The following is an 18,770-nucleotide window of genomic DNA, read 5'->3' as shown; positions in this document are numbered from 1 at the left end:
GCTCTCCTTCTCTCCATGGCCGCTCATGCTGCTAAACTTTCTCAACCATCCTATCCCCAAAATGGGCCAGTGGCAAATGAAACTCATCAGAGCTGAACCACTGTGCCATCACCAGCATCTCCCACTGTTCTGTCCCCATTGAACTCTAAGTACAATTCAGAGAAAATGGATAATGAACAGGGTTCTCATGCCAACATAACCAGCCAACATAATGGCATCAATACAGCAGTGGTATAAAGGAGTTTCTTTCTTTTTTTCCCAACCATACTAAATGCATTTTGGTTTTTAACAGATGGGTATTTAATGGGCCTGGGTACAACATTTGATCGTTAAAACAAGAGGAGAGAAGGGATTCTCAGCCAAGCAAAAGGTTTTAGGGGGGGAAAATGCATGTGGAAACAGAGCTCTTATCATGTATGCATTTCTTCACTCATCCTGGCTTCAACAGATCCACATGGGGGTTAGCTCCAGATACACATTTCTTTATTGTGATTGACACTTAGTGTTTTCATGACGTTCCCTGTAAACCCAGCACATGGTTAGTGTATAAGTGATATTTGGGGGGTTGATATAGGAAAGAGGGTGTCATAGGGGCCCAGGGTTAATGAGGATTAGTAGAGATTTCAGCCCACGTAAGTGATAAGCCCTTATCTCATCTGCAATGTACCTGCCAGTCAATACTCTTCTGGAAAGGAAAGGGAGGTCAGTAGTGGCCTGGGCTATGCTCATCATTGAGGTACCCAGAAATACAATGTGGCCTACACTGAGACCCAGAAAGCTGGGCCTGGATTGTTCAGCCCACTATTAAATTCCAAACCAGGAGCTTGCGTCATGAGTATATGCTTGGCTAGTTCAATTTAATTTAACAAGCATTTCACGAGCATCTGTTATGTGAGGTACTGTGATAAGAGCTAGAGATACAGAGATAAAGATGTATATAAAGGATCTTGGTCGAGGAGTTCAATTTGATAAATATGGATGTGGCCATTGCCAATTCCTTAAGAGGACAAAGAAAATCCTCACTTGATCTTTCCATTCTGCTATGTTCTATTTTTCTTCTGCCCTTTATAGCTAAATTCCTCTACTTCATCTACAATAGGTGCCCCCACTTTCTCTCCTCTAGCTTTCTTCTTAACCCCTTACAATCCAGCTTCTGACTTAGTCATGCCACTGAAACCGCCCTCTCCAAATTTACCAATGATGCGTTAGTTGCCAAATCTAATGGCCTTTTCTCAATACTTATTCTTCTTGATCTCTTTGCTGTCTTTAACACTATTAATCATTCTCTTCTCCTTGATACTGTCTTTTTTCTGGGTTTTCTGGACACCCCTCTCTCCTGGTTCTCCTCCTACCTATCTGAACTCTCCTTTGTCTCCTAACCCTAGGTGTCCCACATGGTTCTGTCCTGGGCCCTCTTCTCTTCTCCCTCTATAGTACTTCACTTGGAGTTCTTATCAGCTCTCATGGATTAATTACTGTCTCTATGGTGAGGATTCTCAAATCTATCTATCTAGCTCCAGTCTCACCACAGGCCTTCAATCTAGAATCTTGAATTGGATAGGCAGTAGACATCTTAAACTCAATATGTCCAAAACAGAATTTAGTTATCTTTTCCCCTAAGCCTTTCTCTAACTTCCAACATCATCCTTCCAGTCCGTCAGGCTAGTAACCTAAGTGTCATCCTCACTAGGGAAAGTCAGCGTAAAGTCAAGAAGTGTTGTATGTGAGGAATGGCAAATAGGCCAGTATAGCTGGAAGAAAAATGCATTTATTAAGCACCTACAAAAATCTCATTTGATCCTCATAGGAACCCTAGGAGGTGATATTATTGTCTTCATTTTATAATTGAGGAAACTGAGGCAGACAAAGGTTAAGTGACTTGTCCAAGGTCACATAGCTAGGAGGTGTCTGAGGCTGGATCTGAACTCAGGTCTTCCTGACTCCAGGTCCAGCCACTCCATGCAGAAGGAAATCTACTCTTCTCAGAAGGAAGTGAATTGCCCTTCATGGCTAAGTAACTTTCCTTCTGTTAACTATCGAATAACCTATGAGTGTCTTATTTTGTTCCACCATGAGTCTTGAACTACCAGTGGGCTATCCTCAGTCAGGCTTTGCCCCCTCCACAAGAATGTGAGGCTCCTTACCATCCTGTCTTCCCCCTTCTGGACAGCCCATAGCTTATCAATGTAGCGGTGTGAGGGTATGGGGCAGAGTAGAGGTGAAGCATCACTACAGTGATCAGCCTGCCAATGAAGGGGTCTGGTTTTTGTTTTCCTGGTCAGTCCAGAGACCAGGGCAGTTTAACAGCGAGATCTCCCATCTCTGCCTGGTAGACATTATTGAACCTGGCATTCTGCTCAGGTGAGAAGTATTCCTTCCAGTTTCTTGTTACACCTAAAGGGAGAAAAGGACACTGAGTGAAATGCGGGGATAGGTGTAGCCCCCTCTTCTCTCTGGGGAAGCCCTGTGGGAACTCCCTAGGCGGGAGCACCAACCCTGGGCACATCTCCCCTGGCGCACCCCTCCTTACCTTTCCTCATAAACTTTCCCATGCTGTGGTCAAGTACCTCTGAAGGGATAAGGGAATAGTTGAGCTGCTCATTTTGACTCATGAAGGAAAAACTGCAGTAATGTAGGATGTTCTCGAGCTCTTTGGATTCCAGCTGCTGGTCCAGGAAGTTGCACAGGCTCTGGACAGCCCCATGAGGGTCCTTGGAAACAAGGCGCAGGGATGAGGCTGAGGCATCACTGCACCCTAACCTCCCCCTCCTCCCCCAGAGACACAGCTCCGGAATTTCTGCTGCTCCTGAGCAAGGAGTGGGGAGAAGCCAGGCTGGGGGAAGCTGGGGGTAGGCTTGGAGAACAGGGACCAGAGCTGGAGACAGGGGAGTGGGTGCTCCCCACCTATTCCAACTGGTACGTGTGTTTGTGAGTATATGAATATGTGTATGCTGCATGTATATGTGAGTGTGTGCATGAGAGTATGTGCGATTATGTGTTTGTGAAGTGTATGTGTATATGTGTCTCTGTGACAACGTGTGTGCTTTTGTGATTTTATGTGAGTACATTGTATATGTGTGTTTATGAATGTGTTTGTGTGAATGTGCATAAAGATGTATGTGTGTATTTGTGAATGTGTGTATATGTGTTTAAGGCATGTGTACGTGGGTATGTGTAATTATATGTGTTTGTGAAGTATATGTGTATGTGTCTCTGTGACAATGTGTGATTGTCTTTTGTGATTTTGTGTGAGTACATTGTGTATGTGTGTTTATGAATGTGTGTTTGTGTGAATGTGTATAGATATGTGTGTATGTGTTTATGATTATATGATAGGTGTATAATGCACGTGTATGTGTATATGTGCAATATATGTGTTTGTGAAGTATGTGTGTATATGTGTCTCTGTGACAATGTGTATGCTTTTGTGATTATATGTGAGTACACTGTATGTGTGTTTGTATGAATGTGTATAGAGATGTGTGTGTGTGTTCATGTATCTGTTTATGAGTATATGATATGTATGTGTGTAATGCTTCTGCCTCTGAGTGTATATGTGTATTTGATAGCTGTGTAATTATATGTAATTTATGTGTATAATATGTCTGTGTTTGTAACAATGTATGTAGGTGATTACGTGTGTGTATTTGTCAATATGCAAGTGTGTGTTTGTGGGTTAACTTTATTTTCCAGCATCCCAGCACCAGTTGCTTGTTTCTCTGGGAGTTTGGAGTATTTGGGAAGATTCCAGGGGAGCTGGGGAGTCAGCATGGAAGGCTCTTACTTGGGGAAAAAGCTAAAGGCCAAAGTCGGGGACCCTACCTACCTATCTCTAACCCTGGCACCATCAAAGCCAGGATTAGCCTTGGCTGGGGAGAAGGACACCCCTGAGAATATTGTGTGAAGGGGCTATGGGATCCGGCACTGAGGACTGAGCAAATGCAGTGGAGAAATGTTGATCTACAAACAAATGGGAAAAGGACCTACATGTACAAAAATATTTATAGCAGCTCTTTTTGTGGTGGCAAAGAATTGGAAATTGAGAGGATGCCCATCCATTGAGGGATGGCTGAGCAAGTTGTGGTATATGAATGTAATGAAATACTATTGTGCTATAAGAAATGATGAACAGGCTGACTTCAGAAAAACCTGGAAAGACTTATATGGTCTGATGCTGAGTGAAGTGAGCAGAACCAAGAGGACTTTGTACACAATAACAGCCACGTTATGCAATGACTAAGATTGTTAAACTGAACCCTTCTCAGCATTACAAGGATCTAAGATGTCTCCAGAGGCCTCAGGATGGATAATGGTGTTCACATCCAAAGAAAGAACTATGGAAGTCGAATCGCTATCACTTATTTTTACCTTCTGTTGAGTTTTATTTCATCTTTCTGATAGTTCCTCCTATTGGTTTTAATTTTTACTTACAACTTCACTAATGTGAAAACATGTTTAATGGGTATGTAAATGTAATTGTGCGCAGTCTTGGGGAGGGTGGTGGGGAGGAAGGGGGAGAAAAATTTTCAACTCAAAAGCATATGGAAGTGATTGTTGATAAATCAAAATAAATTAATAAAAATTTAAAAAAAATAAAGAAATGTTGATCTACCTGGGAGAGGTCTTCGTAAGTGATCAGAAAGAAATTCAGATCTTGCTGGACACCTAGCCATTCCTTTATATGGTTAAACCAGGAACCAAAATTCACTAGGGGAGAGAAGACAGAGAGAGGGTCAAGAGCATGCACCGAAGCCAAGGCTAGCAGACCCTCAGCTCTGACCAGGGGAGCTGCCCAGCCCACAGCCAAGGGAGGGCTCTCCCATAGGCAGGGGGACTTCTGTCTAGGGCCCAGAGGAAGGACACATGTTATTTGATTTTTCTGAAAGTAGCAGCAGAGGCCTCAGGCCATAGAGAACTTCCCAGCTGCTCGGCACCATCAGAATTTGCCTGAGTTGTTAATGAGACAGAGAGAGCCGGGTGGAAAATAACTCTGACCCTGACGTCAGGAGGACCTGGGGCAGAATTCCACGGTTTGCCGCAACCACAAGTGTGACCTGGGGAAAGTCTGGGCTTCATTTTCCTCATCTGTAAAATGAACAGCAGAGAGGAAAAGAAGCATTTCTATGACACTAACTATGTGCCGACTGCTTTACAAAAATTATCTTATTAGATCTTTACAACAACCCTTCAAGGTAAATGCTATGATTCTCCCCATTTTACAGATGAGGAAGCTGTGGCAAACAGAAGGTAAGTGACTTGCCCAGGGTCACCCAGTCACCAGCCTTCTCTGAAATGTATTGTTTAGACTGCAGTGCTCCTTAAACTATCAGGTGCGACCCTATGTTAGGTCGCAAAAAATCTGGCGCCAGTAAAGGGTTTCTGAACGCTCAATGATCAAAAGTTAATTAAAAATCAAACCCATAATGAATCTGAGGGGTTCAGAGCAGCACTTGCCTCGGTTCTGAACACAAAGCACATGCACATCGCACTGCGCACGTCCTCCGGCCAGGCAACACTAATGACCTCTACTAAAACTGGAAAGGGGTGGAGGATGGGAAAAGTTTAGGAAGCCCTGATTGAGAGAACTGCCGAGCTCCCTCCCAGCTCTGAATTACGATCTCCAGAAGGGCCATGGACAAGGCCAGTTTCCCCATTCCCTTTGCTAGTTTTATCTGTGGCTCTGCTCATGTTCCACGGCAGCCTTATCTCGTTCGGTCTGCCACGTGGTGGTAACACTTCTGGGTGTAGCCTGACCTAGAGTAAAGTGTATTGGAAAATATTTAACAACAACAACAAGAAACCCCACAGATAACATGACATTTAAAAAAGATATCAATATGCAGCCCAGAGGGATCCTTATGTGTGGTTTTAGGGACCCCCCTCTTTCCACTTGAGTTGGACACCATCATGTTAGACATAAGTCTGCCATCTTCCCCTACTTCAAACAGAGCAGACAGGGAAGGACAGGGTTGGAAGAAGCTTGTGGCTCCTCCCCCCTCCACCCCCAGACCCCAGCCATTCTACTGTTCCCATCCCATCAATGTCATTGGTGCTCCAGGAAGGAGCGGAAATCCCTTGACCAGGGGATATACCCCAAAACCACTCTATCGCCCTACCCAGGGTCTCGAACACCCCTCCCAACCAGAAGGTTAACTTTGCCACTGATGAAATCATAGAATCTCAGAGTGAGGAGGGATCTCAGAGGGCCCTAGAATAGAATGAGGAATCCCTTCTCAATTCAGATTCTGCTTGAAGTTTTCCAGGGATGGAGAATTTGCTTCCACTGGGAGGCTGAAGTCCTTAACACCAGAATGAACCCTTTCTATTTTTGCACAGCTCTGATTAGTGAGATTAGACATTAGACCAGACATTAGAAATATTTTTTGCGTGACTTTGTATGTATAATGGATATCATATTTCTTGCCTAATGGGTACATACTTCTTGTCTTCTGGGGAGGAGATAGAGGGAGGGAGAGAATTTGGAACTGGAAATTAAAATTAAAGAGATTAAGCAGACATAAGAAATGGGACTCCCCTCAAAAGGGAGCCAGCCAGGTTTTCCTATCAATTCTGTCCATACCACCCTGGATCCCCATATAATAACCTTTGCCCTCCAGGAACTGGTCAAAGAAGTCATCAAAGGAGCCAATTTCTGGCAGAAACTTTGCCAACTTGTGGAAATGATAGTAGGAGACCAGGACGTCCTTTGGGTTGCGTGCCAGGTACACCACCTAAGAAGAAACCAAATGAAGAAAGGGCAGGAACAACACTGAGCTTCTGGGGCAAGTTCTAGGGATTGTTGCCTAACCAAGTTCTTTAGGGAGTCCCTTCCAGCCCCACTTACTTTTCTCCCATCTCTATCCCACTTCCTATGCTTATGCAGAATCATGGAATTCAAGATGATTTAAGATGAGTGAACCTCATAGATCATCTATTCATAGGATCAAAGGATAAGGAAAGGTTAGAAGACACCTTCAGAATAGTATAGTCCAACTTCCTTATTTTATAGAAGCTGAATTCTAGAGAAGGAAGTGATAGAGCTGTAACTAAGGTGGGTCAGCTGAGGCTCTGTTTCAGGGCACTGAACTATAAAGGGTGCCAACAGCACCAGTACTACTTTGGCCTGCAGAAGCAATTGAGTCTAGCACTTAGCAAGAATAATTCTTCTAGGGGCAGCTAGGTAGTGCAGTGGATAGAGCACTGGCCTCAGACACTTGACCAGTACTAGCTGTGTGACCCTGGGCAAGTCAATTAACCCCATTGCCTAGGCAAAAAGAAAAAAAATCTTCATAAAATAGGAAACTACTGGATGCTCTCCGTGCTCCCAACTCCTTCCAACAGTGGAATTCCCCTTTGGCCTGGCCTCAATCTCCCCCCTCCCCCCATGCATCATCAGTGGCTTCCCTAGCAACAGCCTGAGGGAGTCCTAGGTCCTCTGTAACCTGGGGTCTTTGTCTCCACTTCATGGGAGTTTATGTTTGTGTTCTGAAGTCTCAGGTCTTTCCATGCCTTTACCTCACAGCTAAATTTAGCCCCCTTCCTGCTGTTTACCTGGGTACACCTTATGACTAGTACCCCATATGACAGTCTTGGGAAGTGACTTATCCAAGACCACATTGGTACTAAGTGGCAGAGCTTATATACAAACTCAGGTCTTCTGACACCAAACCTAGAGCTCTTTTATCAAACTCTTCATTTTGTGTGTGTGTGTGTGTGTGTGTGTGTGTGTGTGTGGCAATTGGGGTTAAGTGACTTGCCCAGGGTCACACAGCTAGTAAGCATCAAGTGTCTGAGGCCAGATTTGAACTCAGGTCCTCCTGACTCCAAGGCTGGAGCTCTTAAACTCTCCATTTTGAAGTAAGGGAGATTAGGACCTGGAGATGCTAAATTACTTTCACAAGATCACACGTCTAGTGCCCACATAAGAATCAGAGTTAATATTAATAACATTAATGCCAGTTAATTAAAATGGCATTCTTTTTCTTGTTATTGAGTAGCTGTTTGTCATTCAGTCATTTTTCAGTTGGGTCTGACTTGTTGTGACCCCCTTCGGGGTTTTCATGGCAAAGATACTGGAATGGTTTGCCATTTCCTTCTCCAGCTCATGATGTGGAAACTGAGGTAAACAGGGTTAAGTGACTTGCCCAGGGTCACACAGCTAGTAAGTATCTGAGGCCTGACTCCAAGCCTGGCACTCATCAAGCATGAAGGACAAACAACAGGTGAACCAAGATGTCACGCCTTGACTCCCTGATTGAGACAGCAAAGGCTTAATAAGCCATCAGGATCTTAAGCCAGCATGTGGTGTTTCTCCATTTTGAGTTATTTTGTTGCTGCTGACTTCTGCAGGCAGGGGAGATGATTCACACCAAGGGCTAGAACACTAAACATGAGGCTGGGTACTAACGGGTTCTTTTTGGCACGGGGAATGCTGTATTTCTGGAAGGTATACCACTAAGTCATTCACTCCCTTCTGCTGGCTGCTGGCTTTGGTCCTGAAAATCACCTCATGTCTCTCTTCAGCCTACTGAAGAATCAATTTCATAGCTAGAAGGGGATCACAGGGGCCACGAGGTACCAACCTCTCTTTTTACAGGTGGAGAAATAGAGGGACAGAAAAGTTGAGTGACTTGTCCAAGGTCACACAGTGAGTGTCAAAGATGCCATTTGAACCCAGGTCTTCCTGATTCCAAGTCTAGTGGGCCATCCATCATACCATGCTGCTGCCTGTCAACTAGCTTGTCATATTCTGCTTATATGTTTGATTTCCTCCACCCTGACTGAAAGCTCCCATTCCTCACATACATACAACAAAGCCAAGGGTTTGGCTCCTGAATTGAACTCAGGCCCTTGGCATCCTGGACCTGAGGATGCTGCATTGACTCCCTGCCTGCTCCAGGACCAACCACTTAAAAAATTTATATACATATATCTCACATACATATATATACATATTATTTATATACGTATACATTACATTCACACACACATATTATTCACATACATCTGTGCATAAACTATATACATATATGTATATGTGTATATTTTGTGTGTATATATGTACATGTATGAGTATTACGTATATATTTTATTCTGAACTTAATAAACACTAAATAAATAGGTGTTTCCTCATACAGAGAAGTACAGAACAAGTGGATTGTACATGAAACTGCAGGTCTCCATTGCATAGAACTTGTTTGTTTTTCTTCCTAAGTGTACGATAAACTCAGTGAGTAGCTTTCAAAGCTGTCCAGCTTCTCTCTGCTTCCTTTTGGCTTTCCTTCTCTTCTTTTCTCTGCATTTTTTAAAAAAAGAAGCTTTAAGGGCAGCTAGGTGCACAGTGGATAGAGCACCGGCCCTGAAGTCAGGAGGACCTGAGCTCAAATCCAGCCTCAGACCAAACGCTTGACACTTACTAGCTGCAAGTCACTTAACCCTAATTGCCAAAAAGTTGTAAAAAAAAATTAAAAAGAAGCTTTAATGGGGCCTCTTTTCTTTCTTTTGTTTTTCTTTTTCCTGCTTTATCTGTATCCCCTCTCACCCTCCTACCCACCTGTTTTGCTGTGTTTTTTTTTCTTAGAAAAATATAAAAAGATTATTTCAATAGATGCAGAAAAAGCTTTTGACAAAATACAACACCCAATCCTATCAAAAACACTAGAGAGCATAGGAATAAATGGAGTCTTCCTTAAAATGATAAGTAGCATCTATCTAAAACCATCAGCAAGGGGCAGCTAGGTGGCGCAGTGGATAGAGTACCAGCCCTGAATTCAGGAGGACCTGAGTTCAAATCCAACCTCAGACACATAACACTTACTAGCTGTGTGACCCTGGGTAAGTCACTTAACCCCATTGCCTAGCCCCCCCCCCAAAAAAGGAATTAAAACCATCAGCAAGCATTATATGTAATGGGGATAAGCTAGAAGCATTTCCAATAAGATAAGGGGTGAAACAAGGGTGTCCATTATCACCACTGTTATTCAATGTTGTTCAAGAAATGTTAGCTTTAGCAATAAGAGAAGAAAAAGAAATTGAAAGAATTAGAATAGGCAATGAGGAAACAAAACTATCACTCTTTGCAGATGATATAATGGTATACTTAGAGAATCCTAGAGAATCAACTAAAAAAAACTACAATAATAAATTTTAGCAAAGTTGCAAAATATAAAATAACCCCACATAAACCATCAGCATTTCTATATATTACTAACAAAGCCCAAGAGCAAGAGATAGAAGGAGAAATCCCATTTAAAGTTGCTGCTGACAATATAAAATGTTTGGGAGTCTACCTTCCAAGACAGACCCAGGCACTATATAAACCCAATTACGAAATACTTTTCACACAAATAAAGTCAGATCTAAATAACTGGAAAAGTGTCAGTTGCTTGTGGATAGGCCAAGCTAATATACTAAAAATGACAATTCTACCTAAATTAATTTACTTATTCAGTGTCATACCAAACTACCAAAAATTATTTTATAAAGCTAGAAAAAATGATAACAAATTCATCTGGAAGAACAAAAGGTCAAGAATATCAAGGGAATTAGTGAAAAGAAACGCGAGGGAAGGTGCTCTAGCTGCACCAGATCTTAAATTGTATTATAAAGCAGTAATCATCAAAACTACTTGGTACTGGCTAAGAAATAGAGTGGTGGATCAATGGAATAGGTTAGGTACACAAGACACAGTAATTAATGACTATAATAATCTCCTGTTTGATAAACCTGAAGACTCCAGCTTCTGGGATAAGAACTCATTATTTAACAAAAACTGTTGGGAAAACTGGAAAACAGTACGGCAGAAACTAGGTGTAGACCAACATCTTACATCGTATATTAAGACAAAGTATAGGTACACAATTTAGATATCTAAGGCTGAAACTATAGGCAAATTAGGAGAGCAAGGAATAGTTTACCTGTAAGATTTATGGAGAACAGAAGAATTTATGACCAAACAAGAGACAGAGAACATCATGAAATACAAAATAGCTAATTTTGATTACATTAAGTTGAAAAGTTTTTGCATAAACATAGCCAATGCAACCAAGATTAGAAAGGAAGCAGAAAGCTGGGAAATAATTTTTACCATCAATATCTCTGATAAAGGCTGTATTTCTAAAATATATAGAGAACTGAGTCAAATTTAAGAATACACATAATTCCTCAATTGATAAATGGTCAAAAGATATGAACAGGCAGTTTTCAGATGAAGAAATTAAGGCTATCTATAGTCATATGGAAAAATGTTCTAAATCACTATTGATTAGAGAAATGCAAATGAAAACAACTCTGGGGTACTATATCACACCTATCAGATTGGCTAACATGACAAAACAGGAAAATGATAAATGCTGGAAAAGATGTTGGAAAATTGGAACACAAATGCATTGTTAGTAGAGTTGTAAACTTCACCAGCCATTCTAGAGAGCAATTTGGAACTATGCCCAAAATGCTATGAAATTGTACATACCCTTTGACCCAGCAATACCACTTCTAGGTTTTTATCCCAAAGAGATCACGAAAATGGGAAAACTACCCACATGTACAAAAATATTTATAGCAGTTTTTTTTATGGTGGCCAAGAATTGGAAATAGAGGGGATGCCCATCAATTGGGGAATGGCTGAACAAGTTGTGGTATGAATGTGATGGAATACTATTATTCCTTAAGAAATGATGAGTAGGCAAGTCACTTAACCCTGATTGCCTCACCCAAAAAAAAAAATGATGAGTAGGTGGACTTCAGAAAAACCTGGAAAGACTTACATGAGCTGATGCTAAGTGAAGTGAGTAGAACCAGGAGAATATTGTACAATAACAGCAACATTGTGTGATGACTAACTTTGATAGACTTAGCTCTTCTCAGCAATGCAAGGATCTAAGACAACTCCAAAAGAGTCATGAGGGAAAATGCTGTCCACATCCAGAAAAAGAACTATGGTGTCTGAATGCATATTGAAACATACTATTTGCTCTTTTTTTTAATGTGTTCTTTCTCATGGTTTCTCCCATTAGTTCTAATTCTTCTTTACAATATGACTAATGTGAAAATATGTTTAATATGAATGTATATGCATAGCCTATATCAGATTGCACTCCGTCTTGGGGAGGGGGGAGGGGGAGAAAATTTAGAACTCAAAATCTTATGGAAGTGAATGTTAAAAATTAAAAATAAATAAATACATTTTTTTTAAAAAAGGGGGGAAAAAAAGACAAAGCCTCTGGGACCAATTTTACTTACTCGAGCCTTGGAGTTCTTCAGATTATGGATCAGTAATTTGGCAGGGAAGTGAGTGGTGAAGAGGCGTGGTTTGGATGCCTCCACCTGAGGCAAATAGTTTGATAAGTATATCTGCTCAATCCAGGGGACCCGAGCCCAGGTAGGTATGCTCTGGATGTTCTGGAGATCCTCTTTGTTAAAGATGAGACTCAGGATTTGCTGCATCCAGGTTGTACCTGGAAGAGAAAGGAAAGGGGAGGGGTTTTGAAGGCTGAGGGTAGGGATCACAGCTCCCCCCATTTTTCATTCTCCAAGAGTTAGAAACCACTGAATCCATAACTTGCTCCTCAAGCACAATTCTATTGGAGGCAAAGTTGGCCGTCAACACATCCCTATTTCTTCTCTCTTCAGGATCTTTTCTCCAAGGTGTGTGCTGTCCCCTGACTGCCCTTGGTCCTGACCTCAGTGTTCCATTCAGAACTGTGGTCTACAAATACTGGTGTTTCAGGTCAAGACAAAAGAAAATAGGCTTTTCTTCCCTTTGTTTCCAGAAGAATTAAACTAGGGTCTTCTCCATTTAAAATATCCTTTTCCATTCAATAAGTCACTCAAACAAGATTCTCTATGATGTGTCTGTGGGAAGAACCACATTGATTCCTGGAGATGAGTGTCTAGGAGGAAGGGGATAAAGATATGGTTGATCAACTATTAGGAATGCAAATCTAAAACTGGATAGTTAAATATCTTAATTTTCTTTCTTGGATTTCTATAAATGTTACCTAAAATTTTCTCAGGGCAGAGACAATTTGAAGGCATGAGGTAACATTGCCATTTGGACATCTCCTTCTCTAAATCAGGAATGACTTAGAATTAGATTAATTTTAAATTAAATAATCTAATAAGATTCATCTTAAATTAAAATTGTTTCTGGAAGACTGGTAACTAAACATACAGTACAGTATTAGTTTTTTTTTTCTTTAACAGCATGAAGAAGGATGATGCAGTATCATCTCATAAAACAGAGAAAAGCAGAAGAGTAAAACTGCTTGAAAGAAAAGTTTGGCAAGATAGGCAGCAAGTGGTCCCACAGGCATTCAAGAATGAGAATGGAAGGATAACTGTGAACAGAAGGAAAATGGAGATTTGCAAAAATTCACTATTTTATCATTGTTCAATTGTGTCTGACTCTTCGTGACCCTATTTGAGGTCTTCTTGGCAAAGATCCTGGAGCGGTTTGCCATTTCCTTCTCCAGCTCATTTTACAGATGAGGAAACTGAGGCAAACAGGGTTAAGTGACTTGCCCAGAATCACATAGCTAATAAGTGTCTGAGACTGGATTTCAACTGAGATCCTCCTGACTCCAGGCCCAGCACTCTATCCACTTAATACCTAAAAAAAGGTGACAGGAAAAAACATCATTAATTACCAACCTATATGCCTACTCTCCCATCTGCACAAAATCCTTCTGAGAATCATCCATATGTGAGTCTAGGCTATCCTTGATAAAAGTATTAGCAAGGAGCAAGCAGGCTTTTGCAATTCATATTCAACAATGGACCACATCTTTAACATCGCACAATTAACTGAGTGAGAGACAGAATATGAGATCCTATTGTGTTTCTTGTTTGATTATGGAAAAGTGTTTGGTTCAGTAGAACATTACCCTGACCTGAAGGCCCTTTTTCAGCAAAATGATTTGCATCCACATATCAAATTCACTCAAGATTCCTAGGAACAAATAACAACTGAAACAACCCTACTCAATTATGCTCTATTAATAAACATTGGCTTTTTTACCTTCTTTATTTTCTTTATTTTTGTTTTGCCCTCTGTTTTCTTTCACAACATGACTAATAAGGAAATAGGTATTGCATTTCTGCACATGTATAACCTATATCAAATTGCTTGCCTTCTCAATGAGGGAGGAGGAGAAGGAAGGAAAGAATTTGGAACTCAAAAATTTTTTCAAATGAAAGTTAATTTTCACATGTAATTGGAAAAAAATAAAATATTTTAAAAATAGAAAACCCATTTTAAAAACAAATAAATAAATAAACAAACAAAACATTGGCTGAGGCGTGAAAGAGGGAGATGGAAGCTTGCCAGAGCTTTTTGCTACTGTGACAGAGGAGATCAGAGCACAGTCCAGATCAAGGAGAGATTCTCTTGTGGATGTTTAAGTGCTCCAGATGCTTGTTTGCAGATAATATTCTATTAGTTGTGTTAAGCCTTAGAAGATTGCTGAGATCAAGGGAATTTGGCCTATCACACCAAAAAACCCAAGTAGATAAGGAAGGTCTTTTGCCCAGATTTCAACATATATTTAAATGTAACACTCTGTAGATCTTGTCCATCATTATGTATATTTGGGACAGAAGGGACAGATAGACAATGAACTGGGAGTCCAGCATTGATAAGGAGGAAAGTAAGTTAGATTGTCTTTAGAAAATTGCAAAGTTCTGTTATTGATCCCAATTTTCCCATGAAGACAAAGGTATATCTTTTTTAATGCTAGTATTCTACTAGTGTTGCTGTAAAAAGGTATAAAATACAACTGTCTATAAAGAATTAAAAATTAGCACCCAACAGAGGACAATAGAGAGGAGTATGATGGGTATGAATGGGCTGCCACATAGAACCAATGAGGAATCCCTGAAGGAGTCAACAGGAGTTTAAGATGACATCAAGGATTGTGTAATAGGGAGAGAGGATGAGCTGGTAATGAGGGATGATGGGTAGACAGCCAAAGTACTCTCCTGGAACCATCCCAATGTCAGGAGAGATTGAGGAAGGCCATTGGGAGGACCCCTTGTGGCAAATTTAGGAGAGGGCATGGACAAGATTTCCATGGGATCAGCAGGTATGAATAGGTTGGGTTGGGGTCTGCAACATTGGAAGGGACACCCAAATTAATGAGTGTAGATCCATTTGAGTATTATAGAGTATTTCAGTAGGTGGCAGACCCTGTGCTAGGTACTGGAGATACAAAGGTGGGGAGAGGGAAGGGAAGGGAATAAGCATTTATTATGCGCCTTCTATGTGCCAGGCACTGGGCTGAGCACTTTACAGATACTATCTCACTTCATTATCAAAACAGCCCTGGGAGGTAGGTGCTGTTATTATTCCTATTTTACAGTTGCAGAAACTGAGATGGAGTGACTTGCCCAGGGTCACACAGCTTAGAAGCATCTGAGGCTGAATCTGAACTCATCTTCCTGACTCTAGGCCCAGGGCTCTATCCACCGCCCCGCACCCCAAAGGAGCTCTGCATTGAAGATATTGAGCTGGAAGGAACTTTATGGCAGAAGGGAATGTGGTGGATCAGGTGCTTTCCTGATCCATGCCCCATTTACACTTAGAAGATCTCCTAGTCTATTGAGAAGAACAGGGTTGGGTTCAAATCTTACCCTTTGGTGCTTCTTGCCTCCGTGAACTTGACTTCCCTCCATTTCATCTTTGAGATGAGGGTGTTGGAGTCTATAGCCTCCAAAATTCCTTCCAGGTCCACATCTATCTATGACATAAACCCGGGTCGTCTGATTCCAGGGCCAATACTCTTTCTATGACAGTTTCTTTGGGTCCTGTTGCCTTGGCTTTCTTGCAGTGAATAGATTACAGGGTCTACAAGAATTAGGGGCGTGGCTATTAAAGGAGCAGGTGCCCTGTGTGCTGGGGAGCTGGAAAACAGAGGGAGAGAGGGAAATAGCAGAGTGATCAAAATCTGGCACCGGGCACGTCTGGGCTGGGCCAACCCATCAAACCTGCTTCTTTGAAGCGATTGCTGAAATAGTCATTCTAGACTCTTCCCTTTCACTTGCCCCAACACATGTCCAATTAGTCGCCAAATCTTATCACTTTTATTTTGCCGAGATGTCTCATATCAGTAAAAATGTTTTTAGTTTATTTGTGTCTATGGGGTCTGGCATATAGTAGATGTTTAATAAATGTTTATTTATTCACATAGTAGGTACTCAATAAATGCTTATTGATTCTTTGGTTTAAAGGGGATTCTTAAAACTCTTCGTATTCATGGACTAGTAGAACAGGCCTTTGGTTTGTATACTAGAGCTCTAGTTTCTAATTCTAATTCTGCAATTAACTGAACTAATCTTCTTGGGGCCTCTCCATTTCCTATCAAGCTGTCCAATGGAGATAATAAATTCTATTGAGTCTACCTGGTAGAATGGTTCTGAAGCTCACAGAGTGGATTGAGTGTTGGACTTGGAGACAGGAAGACCTGAGTTCAAATCCTGCTTCCAACATTTGCTAGCTGTGTGACATTGGGCAAGTCATTTAATCACTTTCAGCCTCAGTTTCCTCATCTGTAAAGTAGGGCTGATAATACCTCATAGTATTGTCTTGAGGATCACATGAGATAATGTCAAGTGACATAAAAATGTAAAACATTTCGAAAACCTTAAAGAACTATACAAATGTTATTAATTAATAACAAATATGAAAGTGCTTTGAAAAGTTAAAAGTTAGGGCAGCTAAGCACCACAGTGGATAGAGCACCGGCCCTTGAGTTAGGAGGACTTGAGTTCAAATCCAGCCTTAGACACTTACTAGCTATGTGACTCTGGGCAAGTCACCAAACCCCAATTGTCTCAAAAAAAAAAGGCTAAAGGTGTTGCACAAATATATGCTATTATTAATTTCAAATAACTAATTATATTATTATTAGCTTGGAAAATGTGAGCTCAACTCAAAAGAAGCTAGGTGGCTTAGTAGATAGAATGCTGAGCCTGGAGTTAGTAAAACTTGAATTCAAAGCCAGCCTCAGCTACTTACTTCCTGTGTGACCATGGTCAAGTCTCTTCATTTCAAATGAAGGGATTGGATTTGATGATCTCTGAGGTCGCTGCTAGTTTTAAATCTATGATCTTGTATTAGCCTTTGGGCATAAATGTCTTGCAGATCTCTTTTTACCCCTGGTCTTCTCTTTGGCTTTTCCAGGGTTCTGCTGCCATTGGCTTTCTAGAATTTAGTCATGGCCCCTCTGGAAAACTAGAAGTCCATGTCCTTTCCTCCATCAAATCAGAGTTACAGCTGAATGATGGAGAGCAGTTTAGGCTGTGTGACGGGAGCTGCTTGTCACTCAGAACACAACCACAGGGACACGATCTAGGATCATCCTGTGTAGGAAACATGAAGTCTGATTCGCTTCCTGCACTAACACCCATCTTAGTCTTCTGAGGTAGCCCAACACTATAGGATGTCGTAGAAAAAGAAGCCTGTTCAAGGTCCGCTTATCTGATTCAATCATTCAGCCTTCTCATCCTATGCCATTTCTTCAGATGTACTCATCTTTACTCTTAATTTACCTGTTGACTTTTGAAATAGGGCTTTTTGTACTACTGTGCTATAAGAAATGATGAAGGAAATGGTTCCAGAGAAACCTGGGAAGACTTGTATGCACTGATGCAGACTGAAATAAGTAGAACCTCAAGAACAATGTATACAATAACAACAATACTATAAAAATTAACTATTTTGTGAGACTTAAGAACTCTTATCGACTCAAAGATCAATCATGATTCCAGAGAACTAATGATGAAAAATGCATCCCACCTAATGAATTGGTGATAGACTAAATATGCAGAACGAGATGCACCTTTTTGGATATTGCCAATGTGAGAATGCTTGACTATGTATATTTATTATGTGGGTAACAAATGGGCTTTACTTCTTTTTCTGGTGGAGAAGGAAGTGGAAGGAGAAAAATAAATGCCTGATTACTGAGAAAAAATGCTTTTTAAAAAAAGAAATAGGGCCTACTGATCTGAGGTTTCATGATTATGGAAGTAGCCAAACTTGAGTTGTTCAAGGAAGACAAAAGAGCTGAGGCTCCTTTCATTCTGACCTCCAATTTATTCCATGCTATGCTAATTCAAAAAACCTTTGTGGAGAGATGATGGAGAGGAGAGGGAACCTCTCTGAGATCCAGAGGGGATCAATTAGGGCAAACTGCTTCTGCTCTGGATTTGCCCTCCCTTTCAATTAGTCAATATGCATTTAATAAGCATGCATTATGTACCAGCCACTGTTCCGCGTACTAGGGATATAAAAATAACAGAGAAAACACTCCTTGCCCTCAAGGAGATTACATTCTAATTAGTGAGACCAACATGTACATATATAGGTATATACAAGACACATACAAGGAGGAAAAAAGGGAGATTGTCAATTCAATTCAATAAACATTGGTAAAGCACTTATTATGTACCACAAGCACCGTGCTAAGTGCCAGCAATACAAAGAAGGAAAAGAAAGACAGTCCTTGACCTCAAGAAGCTTACAATCTAATGGGAGAAGACAACATGTAAAAGGAAGCTGGAAAGTGGTGGCTGTCTTTAGAAAAACATGGAAAAACTTGCATGAAATAATGAAGTGAAGTGAGCAGAGCTAAGAGAATGTTGTATACAATTACAGCAAAATTGTTCAAAGAATAATTGTGAACAATCAAGTAATTCTGAGTATTATAAAGACTCAAATCAACTATAAAGGACCTATGAAGGAAGATGCTATCCACCTCCAGAGAAAGAACTAA

The 18,770-nt window shown here is 40.9% G+C and overlaps 1 protein-coding gene across 3 annotated transcripts in view; it reads right to left on the bottom strand.

The window, feature by feature from the left end:
• Window positions 1-1,748: 1,748 nt before the first annotated feature.
• Window positions 1,749-18,770, bottom strand: part of LOC110210289 (sulfotransferase 2B1-like) — a 31,096-nt gene continuing 14,074 nt past the window's right edge. For all 3 annotated transcript variants that reach the window (XM_020989126.2, XM_078149377.1, XM_078149378.1), the window contains exons 4-8: window positions 12,241-12,455; window positions 6,605-6,731; window positions 4,613-4,707; window positions 2,531-2,711; window positions 1,749-2,394 (exon numbers count right to left, since the gene is read on the bottom strand). In XM_020989126.2, coding sequence (XP_020844785.1) covers window positions 2,279-2,394; window positions 2,531-2,711; window positions 4,613-4,707; window positions 6,605-6,731; window positions 12,241-12,455 — 734 coding nt within the window. In that variant the 3' untranslated portion in view covers window positions 1,749-2,278. The remainder of the gene's footprint in view (window positions 2,395-2,530; window positions 2,712-4,612; window positions 4,708-6,604; window positions 6,732-12,240; window positions 12,456-18,770) is intronic.

This window comes from Phascolarctos cinereus, unplaced genomic scaffold (genome assembly GCF_003287225.1).
Source record: "Phascolarctos cinereus isolate Bilbo 61053 unplaced genomic scaffold, phaCin_HiC Scaffold_2;HRSCAF=192, whole genome shotgun sequence".
In the NCBI taxonomy this organism is placed as follows: Eukaryota; Metazoa; Chordata; class Mammalia; order Diprotodontia; family Phascolarctidae; genus Phascolarctos; species Phascolarctos cinereus.
Note: the sequence above shows the minus strand (reverse complement) of the source record. Positions and strands in the feature narration are given on the sequence as shown.